The 19,444-nt window shown below is 43.4% G+C and overlaps 1 protein-coding gene across 1 annotated transcript; it reads left to right on the top strand.

The window, feature by feature from the left end:
- Positions 1-969: 969 nt before the first annotated feature.
- LOC310790282 (uncharacterized protein) lies at positions 970-17,131 on the top strand. The gene is made up of 4 exons (XM_083651951.1): positions 970-1,736; positions 3,876-4,028; positions 5,068-5,259; positions 15,858-17,131. Exons 1-4 carry the CDS (start codon positions 1,059-1,061, stop codon positions 15,861-15,863), a joined length of 1,029 nt encoding a protein of 342 aa, XP_083508077.1. The 5' UTR covers positions 970-1,058; the 3' UTR covers positions 15,864-17,131.
- Positions 17,132-19,444: the final 2,313 nt, after the last annotated feature.

Raw genomic sequence — 19,444 nt, 5'->3', positions numbered from 1 at the left:
AGGCGTCCCCAGACACATAGCTTTACGGCTCAGAATAAGGCATGAGCTTTCTGCAGGTGGCAGTCCACAGCATAGCCAGATGCTAGCTGAGCCTACACAGCTTTGGCGTAGCAGTGTAGATGCTAACCTAGCCTACAGCTTTGGTGTAGCAGTGTGGATTATTCTGAGTGCTGCTATGCAGACTGCCTGGAGCCAGAGAAAAGCTGCTGCTAAAGTTACAGCCATGTAGGCTACAAGGCTCTGAGCACTTCAATAGCTTCTGTTTTCCAGCAAGGAGCTAAGATTAGTTTTGTCATTAATGGTGGGTTGGTGGGACTTATTTTATTGAACATAATAAATACTTTGTATGTCAAATTGTGAAGACGCAGCATATAGACATAGTGGAGCCACAGGTTAAGACTGAGTCACTACGCTAAGCAACAGAAGCCCTATATTACCATGAGGTGAAAATCCAGTCAAATGTCTCTTCTGTAGTTGACATTTTGTAGAATTAAGCCTTTTGTTGAGACAGCTCTGTTTGAAGCCCAGGCCTGTGCTCCAGCTAAATGCCTCAGTGTCAATGCATGCTGATTGCATTGATTCATGATTCCATATTTTGTTTAATAATAGGCTATTTAGCACAATTATCATGTTTGCATTACTGCAAAACCAGTTTCCTTTAGCCTCTTAAACTTACAGATACATCAGCTGTCAATTAGGCATAATTTTAAAGTTTAAGTTAGTTGACTTATTTAATACATTCATTCAATAAAGAGGAATATGGGTGACAATTTGGCTCATGCATATGATGTAAGCTTTTATTATTGATAGGCTATGTGTCATAAATGTAGGCGGGTGCAACATATATTGTGTCTAGTATGTGTACAAGTTTTTTTATACCTAGTATGGACCACAGTGAATTGACAGTGACATTTGGCAACAAGTAAAAATTACACCTTATTTTAGCAATTGATACATGTGTTAGTATTAGTTTGAGCTTTATTTAGATTTGAGTAGTTGTTAGTTCTGTTCACTTTATTTCAGTTTAGTTTTGTTAGTTTATAGTGGGTGTTGAAAACATGAGGAACCCTCATCTTTTGACCGATTCCTGGAATAAATCAATGAACAGCAACACAGCCGACGCAGTGCTCATATCTGTGCCGAGCATTAACAAGAAGTTCAAGAGGAAGTCTCGCGAGCCCAAAAGACTGTACACCAGCAGCACAGAGCCCGTGGAGGTGAAAAGGTACAGAGCAGACATCTTGGATGAGGACTCAGTAGAGGAGACGCCTGAAGAGCCATGTATTGTCAACAGGTTGGCTCCAGTACAGCGACAGCTGATGATGGAAGAAATACCAAGTACTACCAGGACACTAGCAGGATTACCAGAGGCCAAAGTGGCTATATCGTCACCTAGCACTCAGAGTGCTGCTATAGACATGAGGATTGGTAATAATGTTCCTTCTATCACGGCTAAATTGAGCCAGTTACCCATCTCTCAGTACCCTAACCCCCAGACATCCCACTGGCCCTGTCCCATCTCCCAGCCCCAAGCAAACAGACTCAAACTGGGCCTCCGCTCCTCTTTCTCCCCTCTGACAACAACCAACACCAGTCACAACCATCCATCCATCCACCATGTCTTCCCCCAGGACGCCTCTCTGTCCGACCAAGTTGCAGCCCTTTCTGTCGCCGGAGCCTCCCAGACCTCCCAGTGTAACGGGCATGTTATGGAGACCCAGATCCATTCACCCAAGGTCAGCTTATCTCTGCATTTCACCCACACTTTGTTTAAGTGCACAGCGATCAGAATCAGCACCATATTGAACAGATTCTTCTTATGGCTGGATGACATGTCTAACCCTGTTTGACAATGGAAGCTAATGCACACCTTCAGTTTCTTGTGGACAGGTGCGTAGGAGAAGTCCATAGGCAAGAGAAGAGAGGATTCACTGTTCTTTACTTGTAATCAACTTTATTTAGATATTTAACGTTTCGGTCCTTAGACCTTCATCAGGTAACGTTTTACCTGATGAAGGTCTAAGGCACCTTAGACCTTCATCAGGTAAAATGTTACCTGATTTAAGGACCGAAACATTAATTATGTAAATAAAGTTTATTGCAAGTAAAGGACCGTGTCTAACCCTGTTGAAATTAATAATATAGTGACAAAGTCACCCCCTCTTCCGCGTTCAGCATACGCATCAAGGGATTTCATCCGCCATTCATTTTTCCATCGACATTTCATTAAATTAATATAAAGAAAATAATTTTACTTGGTCAAACCAAGCGATTCAGCTATATTTAGAATCAGGAGAGACCAGAGAACATTTCACTCGGACCAGAAATAAAACAGATTAAAAAATAAATCTACGTTTTTATTTTTTATGAGGGCAGGAAGATGGGTGTGACTTTGGCACTCTATATTAAAAATTAAAAAAATCTGACATTTAGTGGGTGCTTGATGAGAAAGGTTTTCATACTGCCCAATACATTTAACTGTTTCTAATCATAGGATGCAATTCTTAAGACAGCATTAGAAATGTCAGTGTTTAACAGTTGAAAATACTAATTTAATCTCAATCCTAATTATTCATTAATTAATATTCAGACATTAAATCACAATATCTGTCTCTGAAATTAAAAACAGCAACAACGACTTGTCTTGGTGCGTCCCTAAATCACATTTAAAGTCACAACAAATGGGAGTCAATGAACCTGACATTGAAAATATGGTTGAGCTGTTCTCCTACTCCTGTATGGTGCTGATATCAGTTTGAGCCCTGCTTGTTTTCTGCTCCTGCTCTCGCAGGTTGAGCTTAGCTTAGCTTTATAACCCTGGGTTAAGGTTAGCTTAGCTTAGCTTTCTAACCCTGGGTTAGGGTTAGGCTTAGCTTAGCTTTCTAACCCTGGAACACTGCAGTGGTTTTTTCATTCATGGGCCATCGTGACCCAAACGTCACGATTTTTACTGATGGGTCCATCCATCCATCCATCCATCTTTAACCGCTTATCCGGGATCGTGTCGCAGAGGTAGCCGTTCCAACAGGGGACGCCGAACTCCCCTTTCCCTGGCCACATTAGCCAGCTCTGACTGGGCAATCCCGAGGCCTTCCCAGGCCAGCATGGAGATATAATCTCTCCACCTAGCCCTCAGTCTGCCCCATGGTCTCCTCCCAGCTGGACGTGCCTGGAACACCTCCCTAGGGAGGCGACCAGGTGGCATCCTTATCAGATGCCTGAACCACCTCACTGGCTCCTTTCTACACAAAGGAGCAGCAGCTCTACTCTGAGTCCCTCACTGATGACTGAGCTTCTCACCTTGTCCCTAAGGGAGATGCCAGCCACCCTCCTGAGAAAACCCATTTTGGCCGCTTGTATCCGTGGTCTTGTTCTTTCTGTCCCTGGGAGTGAATTAGGCAAATCAGCTGCTGGTGGTCAGTGTTGGTGGTCAAACCAATTTGTCTAGATCAGTGGTTCTCAACGTGGGTCCTTGAGGGGGTTCCATGGGGTCCCCAGCAAAAGGGGAATCATTTATTTTCACTATTATTCCATCATAAGTAATGACATTTTTGTCATCATACACTTTCTGTAATAAAACATCCTACTGTAAATTATTGATTTATTTTTATTTATGTGTCATGCACCTACGGGCCCAACCCACTGTAAAAGCAAAAATCTTATCCGATGGGGGACCCTGGGACAAAATCTTGTCAAATAGTCTAATTGGTGTCAGTTTAGGGGTCCTTGACATAAGAAAAACGAAGAACCACTGGTTTAAATCACAAATTCAAGCCTAGTCTGTTGTAGTTTCTTCCTGTGTGCAACAGAATATCCCGTTTATGACATCCTTGTATGGTTGTATAACTGGACCCTTGCCTGTTATCTGCTCCTAGGACTCACCTAGGAGACATGCGGGGATGAGTGCTAACCTTGGGCATGTTCCAGAGGTCAAAGCCATCCAGCAGACCAGGAGGCTCCTGGCCAACGCCCGCGAGAGGACCCGCGTCCACACCATCAGCGCTGCCTTTGAGGCACTGAGAAAACAGGTCTGGCATGTCAGCTGAAAATACACACAAACACACGCACACACACTCAGCCACACATTACACCATCAGCTGTGTCACAGCTGCATCTCAGCTGCCTCTCAGCTGCCTCTCAGCTGCGTCTTAGCAGCATCTCAGCTGCCTCTCAGCTGCCTCTCAGCTGCGTCTCAGCTGCATCTCAGCTGCGTCTCAGCTGCATCTCAGCTGTGTCTCAGCTACGTCTTAGTTGCCTCTCAGCTGCGTCTTATATGCATCTCAGGTGCCTCTCAGCTGCATCTTAGCTGCATCTCAGCTGCGTCTCAGCTGCGTCTTAGCTGCAGCTCAGCTGCGTCTTAGTTGCGTCTCAGCTGCGTCTTATGTGCATCTCAGGTGCCTCTCAGCTGCATCTTAGCTGCATCTCAGCTGTGTCTCAGCTGCGTCTCAGCTGCATCTCAGCTGCATCTCAGCTGCGTCTCAGCTGCATCTTAGCTGCATCTCAGCTGCGTCTCAGCTGCGTCTCAGCTGCGTCTCAGTTACATCTCAGCTGAGACGCTCAAAAGTACCGCTTATAATTATTTTTTAGAGACAGGTATTACCTGTAATGCAGCATGAACTAAAGCTGTGTTCACACCGAGATATTTATTTTTCTCCCTGTCGCTCGATTCAACTCTTTGGAATCGCTCTGTCGCTGTGTTTAAATCGCTCGTCAACTGGCACAAGAATTGACGGACATCTGGGGGCTAACGTTAGACAGGAATCAGGATGAAAACGCAATGTCATGATGTTTGTCCACTACGAGCCACCGTATTTGTTTACAAGCTAAGCCTATCAGCGTGCTCCTAACGCAAACTTGTGGGTCTATACCGAGACCCACGTTTTCAAGCAGACCAGAGTTCGTTTGTTTGTTCCGCCACAGAGTTCGTTTGCGCTTTCACACCACCCCAAACCAAGTGCACTATCTGAGGAAACGAACTCTGGCGAAATGAAAGTGGACTAAACAGCTTATATGTGAAAGCGACCTAAGCTGGCTATATTACCTCTCCCTCCATCTGTCTTTGTCTAGGTGCCATGCTACTCCTATGGACAGAAGCTGTCTAAACTGGCTATATTACGGATAGCCTGTAACTACATCCTGTCACTGGCTCAGCTGGCTGAACTGGACTACAGCTCTGACGACAACAGTGTGAGCTTCTCTCAGTGTGTGGAGCAGTGTACCAGGACCCTGCAGGCCGAGGGCCGAAGCAAGAAGAGAAAGGTAAGGCTCCACTCATAAATATCTGGACGTAGCTACCTACCATGGGCCCGTCACGTCACGTAGCTACCTATCATGCTCACGTCACGTCACGTCACGTCACGTCACGTCACGTCACGTCACGTCACGTCACGTCACGTCACGTCACGTCACGTCAAGTCAAGTCAACGTCACGTCACGTCACGTCACGTCACGTCACGTCACGTCACGTCACGTCACGTCACGTCACTCTTACCATTTTGCTTATTTGGAGCCAGAAGTGATGTGAATTTGGAGAAGGAGAGCTGCAGCGTGACCTGCTACCGTCATCAGCAAGCTGCCCGATCACTGGACAGGCGACCTGTCAATCACGCCCCAAAACATAGTCTGTTTTATCGTCTATTTTTCTCTAAATGGGACCATAATTTACAACATTTTCAAATTTACATTTTTATTAACACGTTCACTGCCAACGACGTATTACTCCGTCAAAAAAAATCCAGCGGTTCACTGCCAATGACGTATTACTCCGTCAAAAAAATGATTTTTTTTTTTTTGACCGTGGGATGTGCATCTAACCCTTTTACATCTCTTATATAATTATTGAAGCCACCGAACGTTTACAACCCATTCCACCGACCCACTAAGTGGCGACAGTGCTCTCCCAGACTAGAGGAAGGCAAGCAAAAAGCAGTTTCCTCGAAGCCATTCTCATGAAAATGGATTGGCGAAAACGCTTTCGTTTTCGCGCTGATTGCTGGCGATGCGGGATTGCAAATTTGCATAATAGATTAGGGGTGGAACACACTTTGAAACACGCAGCATAAATATGACCAGAATCGCAAAAGCTTCATCAAAGCTCTCAACCAAAACTCCAAGAAGCGAGCGAGTCCATCCAGACTTCCTCAAAGAGCGGCCGCGCAGACAGGCAGCAGCAGCAGCAAAGCAGTGAGACTGGTGACAAGCTTGTGACACGGCCGCTGCAGCCAAGAAGAACGCCCACGGAGGGAGGAGTTGGAAGCAGAGGGGGGTTTCCTGCTGTTATGGAGGAAATTACTGTTCAAAACTATTGTTTAGATGTCTGACGTCTTACTGATGCCAAAAATGAATGGTTAAAGTGACTGTTCTATCGAATTTCACAAAAAGCCGTTTATCTCTGAATAATTTTTCTGACGCTGAAACCATGCTGTATTCAACTGCTAATGCTTACATAACTACTAACTCTACAAACTAACTCTTTTAGACAGAGAAAGCACACATTCTATTAGTTCTTTTGAGATATTGTGTGTTCACAAAATCTTAGCAGAAAAGAATCCTCGGGTCTTGAAAGATGAGCCAAAATCCTCAAAAAAAACCTCTGGCAGAACCTACCTACAGTAAAAAAAAAAACGTCTGGCAGTGAATGTGTTAACTTGAAACTAGCGATTGAGACCAAACTCATTAGGAAAGTGTTTACTGAGGCCATAAATCAGGTGACAAGTATGGTAATTTCCCCCCTGCAGGCCATTGGAAAGAATGCAGGTTTAAAGCCCCATTCAGCAACTTTTCCAAGTTTTGCTATTGGGGAAACCGCTGCCCTCTGGGTGCAATCGTATCGGTATCGATATCGCCGTTCAAAGTCAACAAAACACAGCGCCAGAAAGCTCTATGTGCTGTGACATCGGGTACTCCCCACGCGATGAAATAATAATCCATAGTTACGTGAAACGTCATTTTCGTAGCAAATCCGCACAAGTTACTTCCTTGTTCTCCTGAACACAGCGCTTCAGCTGTACAGCGCATGCGAGGTATGCCGCTCATGCTGTCTCCGGGACGCAGGCACAAAATGCTTAGTGCCACGAGAGGCCTTTGGAGGGCAGTACTGTATGTCACCAATAGAGGCGACATTCTCCCTCAGAATACACTGGACCATCTTCAATGACTAAAACTGTTGTTACCGCTAAAACCGCTGTTATATTAAGGTGAAAAAGTTACTGATTGGGGCTTTAAGTTACTTCCACATTGGCTTCACAAACGGAGCTAGGAGCTAGCCCACTGGCTGCACTGCAAGCTGTGTTCACGTGCAGGAACACTCAGTAAACCATCTTCTATAATACAATTGGGTAAGTGGGTGTGGTCAGTCTGTATTTGTGACAAAAGTGATGTCACTCGGGTAGTTGTGTGTTTACAGTAGGTGTGTGTGTGTGTGTGTGTGTGTGTGTGTGTGTGTGTGTGTGTGTGTGTGTGTCTGTGTGTGTGTTAACAATATAGCCTATTGAAGAGTGTGTTTGGACAAGGTAAAGCATCAGTAATATATTGAAGAGTGTGTTTGGTAAAGCAGCAGTAAGGTAAAGCATGAGGTAAAGCAGCAGTAAGGTAAAGCATGAGGTAAAGCAGCAGTAAGGTAAAGCATGACGTAAAGCAGCAGTAAGGTAAAGCATGAGGTAAAGCAGCAGTAAGGTAAAGCAGCAGTAAGGTAAAGCAGGGTGTAAAGCAGCAGTAAGGTAAAGCAGCAGTAAGGTAAAGCAGCAGTAAGGTAAAGCAGCAGTAAGGTAAAGCAGCAGTAAGGTAAAGCATGAGGTAAAGCAGCAGTAAGGTAAAGCATGACGTAAAGCAGCAGTAAGGTAAAGCAGCAGTAAGGTAAAGCAGGGTGTAAAGCAGCAGTAAGGTAAAGCAGCAGTAAGGTAAAGCATGACGTAAAGCAGCAGTAAGGTAAAGCATGAGGTAAAGCAGCAGTAAGGTAAAGCATGACGTAAAGCAGCAGTAAGGTAAAGCATGAGGTAAAGCAGCAGTAAGGTAAAGCATGACGTAAAGCAGCAGTAAGGTAAAGCAGCAGTAAGGTAAAGCAGGGTGTAAAGCAGCAGTAAGGTAAAGCAGCAGTAAGGTAAAGCAGCAGTAAGGTAAAGCAGCAGTAAGGTAAAGCATGACGTAAAGCAGCAGTAAGGTAAAGCATGAGGTAAAGCAGCAGTAAGGTAAAGCATGAGGTAAAGCAGCAGTAAGGTAAAGCATGAGGTAAAGCAGCAGTAAGGTAAAGCATGACGTAAAGCAGCAGTAAGGTAAAGCAGCAGTAAGGTAAAGCAGGGTGTAAAGCAGCAGTAAGGTAAAGCAGCAGTAAGGTAAAGCAGCAGTAAGGTAAAGCAGCAGTAAGGTAAAGCAGCAGTAAGGTAAAGCAGCAGTAAGGTAAAGCAGCAGTAAGGTAAAGCATGAGGTAAAGCAGCAGTAAGGTAAAGCATGACGTAAAGCAGCAGTAAGGTAAAGCAGCAGTAAGGTAAAGCAGGGTGTAAAGCAGCAGTAAGGTAAAGCAGCAGTAAGGTAAAGCAGCAGTAAGGTAAAGCAGCAGTAAGGTAAAGCAGCAGTAAGGTAAAGCAGCAGTAAGGTAAAGCAGCAGTAAGGTAAAGCATGAGGTAAAGCAGCAGTAAGGTAAAGCAGCAGTAAGGTAAAGCATGAGGTAAAGCAGCAGTAAGGTAAAGCAGCAGTAAGGTAAAGCAGCAGTAAGGTAAAGCAGCACTAAGGTAAAGCATGAGGTAAAGCAGCAGTAAGGTAAAGCATGAGGTAAAGCAGCACTAAGGTAAAGCATGAGGTAAAGCAGCAGTAAGGTAAAGCATGAGGTAAAGCAGCACTAAGGTAAAGCATGAGGTAAAGCAGCAGTAAGGTAAAGCAGCAGTAAGGTAAAGCAGGGTGTAAAGCAGCAGTAAGGTAAAGCAGCAGTAAGGTAAAGCAGCAGTAAGGTAAAGCAGGGTGTAAAGCAGCAGTAAGGTAAAGCAGCAGTAAGGTAAAGCATGAGGTAAAGCAGCACTAAGGTAAAGCAGCAGTAAGGTAAAGCATGAGGTAAAGCAGCACTAAGGTAAAGCATGAGGTAAAGCAGCAGTAAGGTAAAGCAGCAGTAAGGTAAAGCAGGGTGTAAAGCAGCAGTAAGGTAAAGCAGCAGTAAGGTAAAGCAGCAGTAAGGTAAAGCAGCAGTAAGGTAAAGCAGCAGTAAGGTAAAGCAGCAGTAAGGTAAAGCAGCAGTAAGGTAAAGCATGACGTAAAGCAGCAGTAAGGTAAAGCAGCAGTAAGGTAAAGCAGGGTGTAAAGCAGCAGTGAGGTAAAGCAGCAGTAAGGTAAAGCAGCAGTAAGGTAAAGCAGCAGTAAGGTAAAGCAGGGTGTAAAGCAGCAGTAAGGTAAAGCAGCAGTAAGGTAAAGCAGCAGTAAGGTAAAGCAGCAGTAAGGTAAAGCATGAGGTAAAGCAGCACTAAGGTAAAGCATGAGGTAAAGCAGCAGTAAGGTAAAGCAGCAGTAAGGTAAAGCAGGGTGTAAAGCAGCAGTAAGGTAAAGCAGCAGTAAGGTAAAGCAGCAGTAAGGTAAAGCAGCAGTAAGGTAAAGCAGCAGTAAGGTAAAGCAGGGTGTAAAGCAGCAGTAAGGTAAAGCAGCAGTAAGGTAAAGCAGCAGTAAGGTAAAGCAGCAGTAAGGTAAAGCAGCAGTAAGGTAAAGCAGCAGTAAGGTAAAGCAGGGTGTAAAGCAGCAGTAAGGTAAAGCAGCAGTAAGGTAAAGCAGCAGTAAGGTAAAGCAGCAGTAAGGTAAAGCAGCAGTAAGGTAAAGCAGCAGTAAGGTAAAGCAGGGTGTAAAGCAGCAGTAAGGTAAAGCAGCAGTAAGGTAAAGCAGCAGTAAGGTAAAGCAGCAGTAAGGTAAAGCAGCAGTAAGGTAAAGCAGCAGTAAGGTAAAGCAGCAGTAAGGTAAAGCAGCAGTAAGGTAAAGCAGCAGTAAGGTAAAGCATGAGGTAAAGCAGCAGTAAGGTAAAGCAGCAGTAAGGTAAAGCAGCAGTAAGGTAAAGCAGCAGTAAGGTAAAGCATGAGGTAAAGCAGCAGTAAGGTAAAGCATGAGGTAAAGCAGCAGTAAGGTAAAGCAGCAGTAAGGTAAAGCAGCAGTAAGGTAAAGCAGCAGTAAGGTAAAGCAGGAGGTAAAGCAGGCTATCAGTAGTTGTGTGGTAGAAATAAAAAGTCATGGAGGACGAGCTTCACACTAACACAGTCTGCTGCTCGAGAAGGAAACTAGCTGAGGGCTTTTCCCCCTGCTGGCTGCCTGTTTGTGTGTGTGTGTGTGTGTGTGTGTGTGTGTGTGTGTGTGTGTGTGTGTGTGTGTGTGTGTGTGTGTGTGTGTGTGTGTGTGTGTGTGTGTGTGTGTGCGTGCACGTGTGCGTGCGTGTGCGCTCTGAAGTCCCAGACACCAGATGTTTAGAGTGAAGGGGGAAGTGGAGCTGGCGCCACGAAGGGCAGAGGGCAGCGAGAAGGCACGCGAACTGAAACCACACACACACACACACACACACACACACACACACACACACACACACACACACACACACACACACACACACACACACACACACACATACATACACACACACTTGGCACATTCCCCAGCAGCCTCTCCAACACATTCCCCTGCTCCCCGGGCCATCTGTGTGTGTGTGTGTGTGTGTGTGTGTGTGTGTGTGTGTGTGTGTGTGTGTGTGTGTGTGTGTGTGTACCATCTGCTCCGACACACTTTGAAACAAGGAAGGAAAAAAACAGGCTGATCATCAGTCTGTCAGCCGCTCGCTCTGCAGCAGCTGCTCCAGAGACAGGGGGGAGAGGGGTGGGGGGGCTAAATACAAGGACCCTAAAAAAGAAGGATAAGACATCATTCACGGGCCATTTCTATTGAAGTGAATGGGTGGGCAGTGGGCAGTGTACTAAATGTCTGTTTTTCCCCCATGTGCTTTTTTAATCCATCATCTGAAAACACAGAGACACAGGGTCAAACAGCAAAGGCTATTGACTGATGGAGAAAAACATGGAAAATCAAATCTGTTCCAAAAACTTTAATGGCGGACGAACGTTTCAGAGTGAATGTGTAAACTTGAGTGACACAACATGAGGTTGTATTTATTTTAAAACGTGTGACAATTTTGGACGAAAAATACAGACTTGACAAAAGCTTAGTCCCACGATAAACCATCATATCTGTGTGGTTTCACCTGTGATTGAAAAATGCTTCCACCAGATTAAAGGAAAGACATTACGTGAAGTTGACTGATGTTTTTTAATGTAAATGTGTGCATTAGTTTTCCTTATTATTGACCTTTAAATATAGAGACACCTCAACTTCCAGTCACTTCCTGCCACGTAGGTTTCCCCACTGCCACGCCCACCTAGGAGACTAGCAGCAGGTCCTTATCTCTTGGAGTCAATGGGAGAAGTGAACGTGATCACAGATTATGATAGATTATTTCGCCCCCATAGTCATCAAAGTAAATATTGCTCCCATTTTCCGCAAGCCACATTTCTTCTGAACATTCTGACACTAAAATTGTATTTTTCAGACAGACAGATCAGGAAAAAATTACCTTTGTTCAATAACTGTCTCTCTCTCAGCAACACAGATTTTGCAACAGGAGCTCACGTTAGCGGGGAGCGATTATACATGTGAAGTTCATCGATGTAGTAGCTAAATCTGTGATTGGATTTTTTTTTTTTATCAAATATCTTAGTTACAACTAGAGTGAGCTAACAAGGGGCAGCTTTGTGTTTATATGTGTGGTGTGTGTGTGTGGCGTTTGGGAACTTAAGATCTGGGCATGGTGGTCCAGTGGTAGCGCTGTCACCTCACAGCAAGAAGGTCCCGGGTTGGATTCCCACCTGGGACACTGTGGGCACTGAGGGTGTGTCCCCATCCCCATGTCCTCAGTGCCTATTGCCCAGGTGGGCTCGTCAAAAGGGCCTTTCTGTGTGGAGTTTGCATGTTCTCCCCGTGCTCCCCTGGGGTTTCCTCCATATAGGAACCCCCCGCTAAAAACATGCAATAAAAATAAAAATAACGTACAATCTCTATCGGTTGGCTTGCTAGGTCCGCACCAATCTGGGAACCCAGAGTCTGATGACTATGATGACTAATATGACTCTGGGACAGACGGATGATATTTCAGGGTTTCCGTCATTGTTTACAGTCTGACGACGTCTCATATGCAGCAATTTATTATAATAATAAATTAATATTTAATATTATTATTAGCCGGAATGTCATCTGGACCTCCAATCGATCAACTCCAACCCCACTCTCGCCTGTAGACAATAACCACGGCACACGGAAGCAGAAGTCTTTGTGCGGACATCCACTATATAGCGGAAACCCCGAAATATCGTCCATCTGTCCCAGAGTCAATATCAGTTGTCAGACTGATAGACTTTGCGTGCCCAGATTGGGTCATCAGCACTAACCTCGCATCACCAGGCTCTCTCTTACCACAACACTTCAAGCGGAGAGTTGACCACCCATTTAGGAGACCGGCAGAGCACCATTTCTTATTATTGGTGGAGCCTGGAGTGGGTTGTCTCTATTTAAAGGTCTCTAATTGGTCTCCAGACATTGGTCTCATGGCTCTGTCCAGCAGCTTGCCTGGGTCCAGACCTTTGAATCCACCCACCATGGAGTTGAGTTTGGCTGTTCTTGGTCTGGCATTGTCATATACAAATGCCTTTTCTCTTGGCCAATCAGCATCAATAAACAGTCCAAAGGGCGGGACCAGCCGTTGTCAAGTACAGTTGTCAAGACTGAGCCGAGGAGTAAACAACAATGGCTGCGGCCGTTGCCTGCTTTGAGGCTATTTTAAATTGACACAAGTACACAAGTACCAATTACTTTGAAATCTGAAGGCACACTGCTTGGAGGGCATTTATTCATTTTTTTTTTTTTTTTTTTTTTTTTTACATGTTCACCCGCCTGGAGTAACTTACATAAGATTCAGACCGATATTATGTTGGACTTGGTCTCTAGTGATTGGTTGGAATTACCCTGGGGGGATCCCATCATAGAAGTAACTCAAACAGAGTGCAATCTCACACTAGAAGATGGAAATGAGTGTACGAGTTGACAATTCAGTCTGAATATCAGGCTAGCCAGCAGCTCCACTCAAGCCAGCAGCCAGCAGCTCCACTCAAGCCCCTGTTTGGTCCAAGATAGAGCTAGATTAGCTAACTACAGTGTTTTCTTTAATCTGGTGGAAGCATTTTTCAATCAAAGGTGAAACAACACAGATATGGATGGTTTATGGGACTGACGGTCCCTGCCCGCCCCATTCACTTCAATAGAACTGGCCCCAATGCAAAATTCGAACGTTGTGATTTGAGTGATGTCTTATCCTTCTTTTTGTGGTTCTTTGATGGATAAAGGAGGAGTGCAGCAGAGGGCTAGAGGCTTTCTGGCTAGAATTAAATGCTTTTCTTTCTCAGAGCAGAGCCACTGAGTCTGACAGCAAAGTTTCCAGTGAAAAAGTTTTTTTCCCCTCCTACTGCTCAGCATGCTGATTACCAGAGATGGGAAAAGTCCACACATTCTTTACCTAAGTAGAACTACAGTTACTTGTGGGGGGATAAAGACTGGTATAAAAGTGAAAAAGTGTTTCTACCAGTTGTTTCTGTGCAAAGCTAACTGAAACTCACCTCATATTAACATAATTCAAAGCCTATTAAACTTAAAGGATTAAGTTAAGGAAGATGTATAAAGAGTATACTTTGATTAATAATTTGTGCGATATGGGTTTTTCCACAAAAAAGGTGCACATAATGCATGAGACGAGAGAGACAAACAAAGGTTTCATCGTTTTTGTCTGTCATGCATTAAAACAAAAGTAACTACCCTGTTTTGAAAATGTAAGGCGTAGAAAGTACAGTTATTTGTGTTAAAATGTAGGTAGTAAAAGTAAAAGGTTGACAGAAAAATAAAGTACAGATACCTGAAAATTCTACTTAAGTACAGTAACAAAGTATTTGTACTTAGTTACTTCCCATCTCTGTTGCTCCAGCATGCTGATTGCTATTGACTGCCCACTTTTTGTTTTATGGTCACTGATGATTCAGTAGGTTGCTGGTTGGCTTGGTTCCAGGCTTCAAACTCGTTATATAAGTATTTTTCTAAATGTCTATTGAGAAAATGAATGGGGAATTCTCTTCCAGACCAGGAGACGTCACAGAACTTCACGTGACTTTTGAGGTCACACAAGCAACAGGAGAAGTAACTGAACTGGAACCTTATGGAATAAAGTTGCTTCTTCCCTCATTTTTACACACTTACGGCAGATCTCTGAGCTTTCATTGGGAATAATAACTGATTTGAAAATGTGTCACAGTGGCATCATGATATATATAAATATATATATATATATATAAATATATATATATATATATATATACTGTATATATATATATAACAAAACTTTTGAGTATATATATATATATATATATATATATATATATATATATATATATATATATATATATATATATATATATATATATATATATATATATATATATATATATATATATATATATATATATATATATATATATATATATGTATATATATATGTATATATATATATATACTCAAAAGTTTTGTATTTTGTTTAAAGGGAATACAGTTGTATGAAAGGTGAAATTAAATATATAAGCCAAAACAATGGGTGATCGGGAATGACTCCCTTTTGGAGCCATCCTCAAGTGGCCATTTGAGGAACTGCAGGCAGCTTTCATCACTTCCGCATAGGTTTAATCTGTCCAAGCCCGAGCTTGCTGCCTGGTTTGTAAATTGTTTATTTCTCAAATCCATGCTGGATATGGGAGCGATCTCCAACTCTATTCCCCAACTCAAGATTCAAGATTCATTTGAATAGCCATAGAGAGTAATCAGATTGACTTAGTGCAGTATACAGCCATAGTGAGTAATCAGATTACAAAGAGGAATTTGATTTAGTGCAGTATGCAGTGCAGCGATCGCGTCAATACTAGAAGATGGAGCGAAACAGAAAACAATCTCAAATTATAAAGTGTAAAGTAAAAGTCCTTTAAAGTGACGTATATAATGGGATGGTGGTGGTGGGTGGTGTGTGTGTGAGTGTGTATGTGTATGTGTATGTGTGTGTGTGTGTGTGTCTGTGTGTGTGTGTGTGTGTGTGTGTGTGCGTGTGTGTGTGTGTGTGTGTGTGTGTGTGTGTGTGTGTGTGTGGGGGGGGGGGGTAGTAGGATAGTGTCCGTGGGATAATGTCCATGGTGCCCAGTCGTTACAGAGCCAGTTGTGCTAAGGGGTCATCGTGGGGCAGGGAGTGACAAAGTCCTGATTTGTGGGGCTTTGGGGTCTCGTTGAAGAGGCGGATGAATGGCAGTTGGGTAGAAGCTGCCCCTGTGATGAGAGGTTCTCGATTCCGATCTCAGAGTAACTGGAGTTCTGGTGAGAGCTAGTGTGTGTCGTGAGCTGGCAGCTACCTACAGTTGTTAGCATAGCTTCTTTCTAGTAGAAAAGCTGATAGCTAAGCTAACCGGCACCATGCCCATCCAACAGAAAACAGGCCAACTTGCGTCGTTCTTTATCCCCATCCTCTCCTTCAATGGTCGCCAACAGGTGAAAGTCAAACCCACATTCACTCTCCTTTTGGAAGGTACCTTGTCTGTCCATCCTGTTTCCTCATTCTTGCAGTTGTTTCTATTAGTTGCTACCTGGAAAAACTAGACGATATGGCGCCGCTGTCGGTGGTGGTGATATCTTGCTGGTTGTGCCTTTAAAAGACAGCTTTTTTATCCCCAGTTTCAGTTTGGACTGTTTTCATGAATTGATTCCTCCTTGTGTTTCAGGAGTGATGATGGTGGACTTTGGACAGTGGGAGGAGGAGAGGAGAGGAGAGACGAGGAGAGACGAGGAGAGCTCGAAAACAGAGAAGAGGGTACAGCCATAGACTGCTGTCTCACTGAACATCAGCAAATTAAGCCAATGCCTATGGTGCTTTATGGACAACTACTGAGCAGACAAATAGGCAGTGAGACAGAGTCAAGTGGGCCTGAAGAGGAGAGACGTGAGAGATGGATCTGTAGATCTTCAATTAAAAAACAGACTGAACGGACCAGAAGCCCATTGATTGAGCAGCAGCCTGCTAAACCCCGCAGCAACTCTCTGATAATGGCCAGGGGTTTGGTCAACACAAGAAAAAAAGTGAGACGCTCGGCCGGAGGAAGTCTCTGTAGCATGCCGTCGTCCATTACCGTATTGTAATGCATTGCAGTAACTAAAACAAACAAGCAAACAACTACCTAACGAAGCCCAAAAGAAACAGATGGGAAAACAAGGTTTGCTACTAAAATATGAGCACATGTACTTATCAAACAGAGACAATTAGAAAGAAAGACCTGTCTCTAATATAAGCTTGTACTTCTAAAGGCCTGCTACCCCCTGAGCTAAATAAAGGCCCGGGACAATATGAGAGGAAAGTGGTAAGCATACCACAGGGTTGGGGAGTAATGGAATACATGTATTTAGAATACAGTATTTAAAATACAAAATATCCATTACAGTTACAGTTTCAATGAGTGGTATTCTGAATACATACTGTCCTTAAAATTAGATTACTTTAAGGGATTACTTTATTTGTTTGTTTTGTTTTGTTTTGTTTTGTTTGAACTTCATATCAATCGCTTACTGCTGGAAATCTCCTTTTTGCCATGCTGAAGGCCTAAAGAGGCGTAAATACTGTGTCTGTTGTTGAAACATGCAGTGTTTTTGAGACAACAGGCTAGCTCCTCAAATGAATGACATTAACATTCACTGTTATACACTGATTATTAGATGTTGTTAAACTCATCACATACAGTAATGCGCTGTAACTTTCTGTCAATGGTTTCACATAGGCCTGTAACATGCTACCAAATGTGTTAGCCATGCATCTTGTACCCAACAGATCATCATGTCATGCTATGTGTTAGCTCAGTGTGTCATCATGCTATAATACCCAGCAGTTCTTCAAACAGGTATGGGTAAAGTGACTTGTTGGTATTTTCTATTACTCGCTCAGTATTGTTTGATGACATGTATACCAGTGAAGAGGTATCATAACATGTTTATCTTCTGTTCACCTAGTTGTACCTTGGTTATTTTTTAATCAAAACATTAAACTATATTTTCTCATTTTAGTTACAATCTCACTACTATAATAAGATGGAGGGGGCGGCGCAGCGCACAATTGGAGGCGAGCATGCAAAGCGTGCGTGGCACACTAGAAATGAGCGGACGAAGCGTGCAACATTTCTAGTTCAGTAGCCTATATTTTTCATCAAAACATCAAGCTAACATTACCTGTTATAATAGTTGCCATTTGGGATGTTGTTTACTAGAATATTTAAAATGTCCTACCATGTCTGTTTGTCTGTCTGTTTGTCTGTCTGGCTGTTTGTCTGTTTGTCTGTCTCTCTTCTTATTTGCGTGTTGATCTGATGGGTGGGCAGTGTGTGTTCCAACTTGATGCAACAGAAGCAGGCTGATGATGATGCACATGTTCATGATCATTCTCATTGTTGCGCATCGGAGCAGTTAGCTTTCTAAAGTCTTTGACATCTGGGAATCCAAACAATGATCAATAAATCCATCTGAAATTATTTTCTTATCAGGTAAATTAATCATTAATAGAAGCACATATTCTTTGCTGGGCCCTTTCCATCAATAGTCTACTATGTCTTATGTTGAGGTAAAAGAATGCTTAATAGGACTAGATGTTACAATCCCTGATGAAATCAGCACAACACTTGAGAGATGTCTTCTTGAGTAGGGTTGGAGATGTTCTCTTTGGTGGGGTTGGAACTGGCGATGACCACCAGGAGCCACCAGCACAACACATCGTCAGTTGTGTACCCCAGACTCACTGGGTGTTTCGGCCTTTTATCACAATACACCCTCGTCCGAGGCTGGCCCACCACAGGCTGATCAGGCCTGGGTCTGTGTTGCATGGTTGCTCCTTGTGGTCATTTTGCAGCCCATGCTGTGTCCTTTCGTTTCAGCCACAGCCAGTGACTGCTCCTTTCGGCAACAGTGGCAAGTTGAAGGTAAAATAATAAGTCAAGTCATAAATTATGGCAATCTTTTATTAATAAGAAGCATTTGCAGAAGGATTTTCACAGTTTATCAGCACGGCACAACATGGAAAAGACCCACTGCTGGAGTAGCATTCCCGACATGACAGTGAGATACGCTCACACCATACACTAGGCTATACCAGGGGTTGCCCAAACGTGTCCATGCCAAGGCCCCCCAAATAGCATTAGCCTTTGGCAGCGGACCCCTATTGCAAGGTACTGTATCTTAAAAAACCCATTGACATGAAAATGTCAAAAATCACCTCCATACAACCTCAGAATATATTTCCTTACTTTTACTAGTGTAATAACCTAATAATTACATTTCTATCTCAAATCTTTACATTTCTATTTTCCATTATAAACATTGTTCCAGAATCAGACTACTGGATTACCCACACCAGGGGGAAATGACAATGAATGTGATGAAGACCGGCAGGCAATTAGACAGATGGGCATGGCAACTATGATTTGTATGTGGGAGGAAAGGATTCAATTAATATGTATTATCCTGTAGTGTTAACAAATATAACTGAATAATTTCCTTCCTCATAAAGATGTTTTTGTTTAAAGCATTTCCATAATTTGCTGAGGCCCCCCTAGTAGCCTACCCCCTGGGTACTCCCACTTTGAAAACCACTGGGCTATGCGATGCATACTGTCATGCCAGACTTAACTTACTCAAACTTGACTTAACCCTCATATTGTCTTCGCGTCCTGTTGCTCCTGTTGTCCTCCCGGGTCAAATTGACCTGGTTTTGATTGACTGCTAAACTAAACTAAACATAATCACCCACTTCTCTGTTATATCTTTCTAGCCCACTTCTTTACTTACCAAACTGATGTCATTTTGATGGCATCATTTCCATGTTTGGCATCAGTTCCATGTTTCCATTGGAATATCATTGAAATCACACAAAAAGGTATAATTTGATGTAAGTGAGCTCTAGACCATACATTCCAATAGAACGCATCAAATGTTGGTAATGGTTTGGAATGGAGTTGCTAACAAGGTAGGCTACAACAACACAGAATTGGGTGAAAATGTATTCTTCATGGTGCTTTTATAAACAGTCAATTTGACCTGGAGGACAACAGGGGGGACTAGTCTACAGCAGAAGAGGGAAGCGCTGCATGGATCTGATGGCTCATCCGACAGGTGCTCATTAGTGGGGCAGGTAATAGTATTAGACAAACAGAATCCAGGTCTTGCTTGATATCAGTGCCCAGGTTTTGATGCAGACAACCGTCGATATGCGTTGGTCTGTCTATTTGCCTTGTGCTCGATTAAATATACATTTGTCTACTTGAAGACGGAGTGC

This window comes from Poromitra crassiceps, assembly GCF_964638095.1.
Source record: "Poromitra crassiceps genome assembly, chromosome: 15".
In the NCBI taxonomy this organism is placed as follows: domain Eukaryota; kingdom Metazoa; phylum Chordata; class Actinopteri; order Beryciformes; family Melamphaidae; genus Poromitra; species Poromitra crassiceps.
The sequence above is the reverse complement of the archived record's forward strand: the minus strand, read 5'-3'. Positions and strand labels throughout refer to the sequence as shown.

Excerpts from the sequence above, each read along its gene's own strand:
- LOC310790282 (XM_083651951.1), top strand. The coding sequence starts at position 1,059 with ATGAGGAACCCTCATCTTTTGACCGATTCCTGGAATAAATCAATGAAC. Across the intron at positions 1,737-3,875 it reads CCCAGATCCATTCACCCAAG|GACTCACCTAGGAGACATGC; the intron begins GTCAGCTTATCT and ends ATCTGCTCCTAG. Across the intron at positions 4,029-5,067 it reads TTGAGGCACTGAGAAAACAG|GTGCCATGCTACTCCTATGG; the intron begins GTCTGGCATGTC and ends GTCTTTGTCTAG.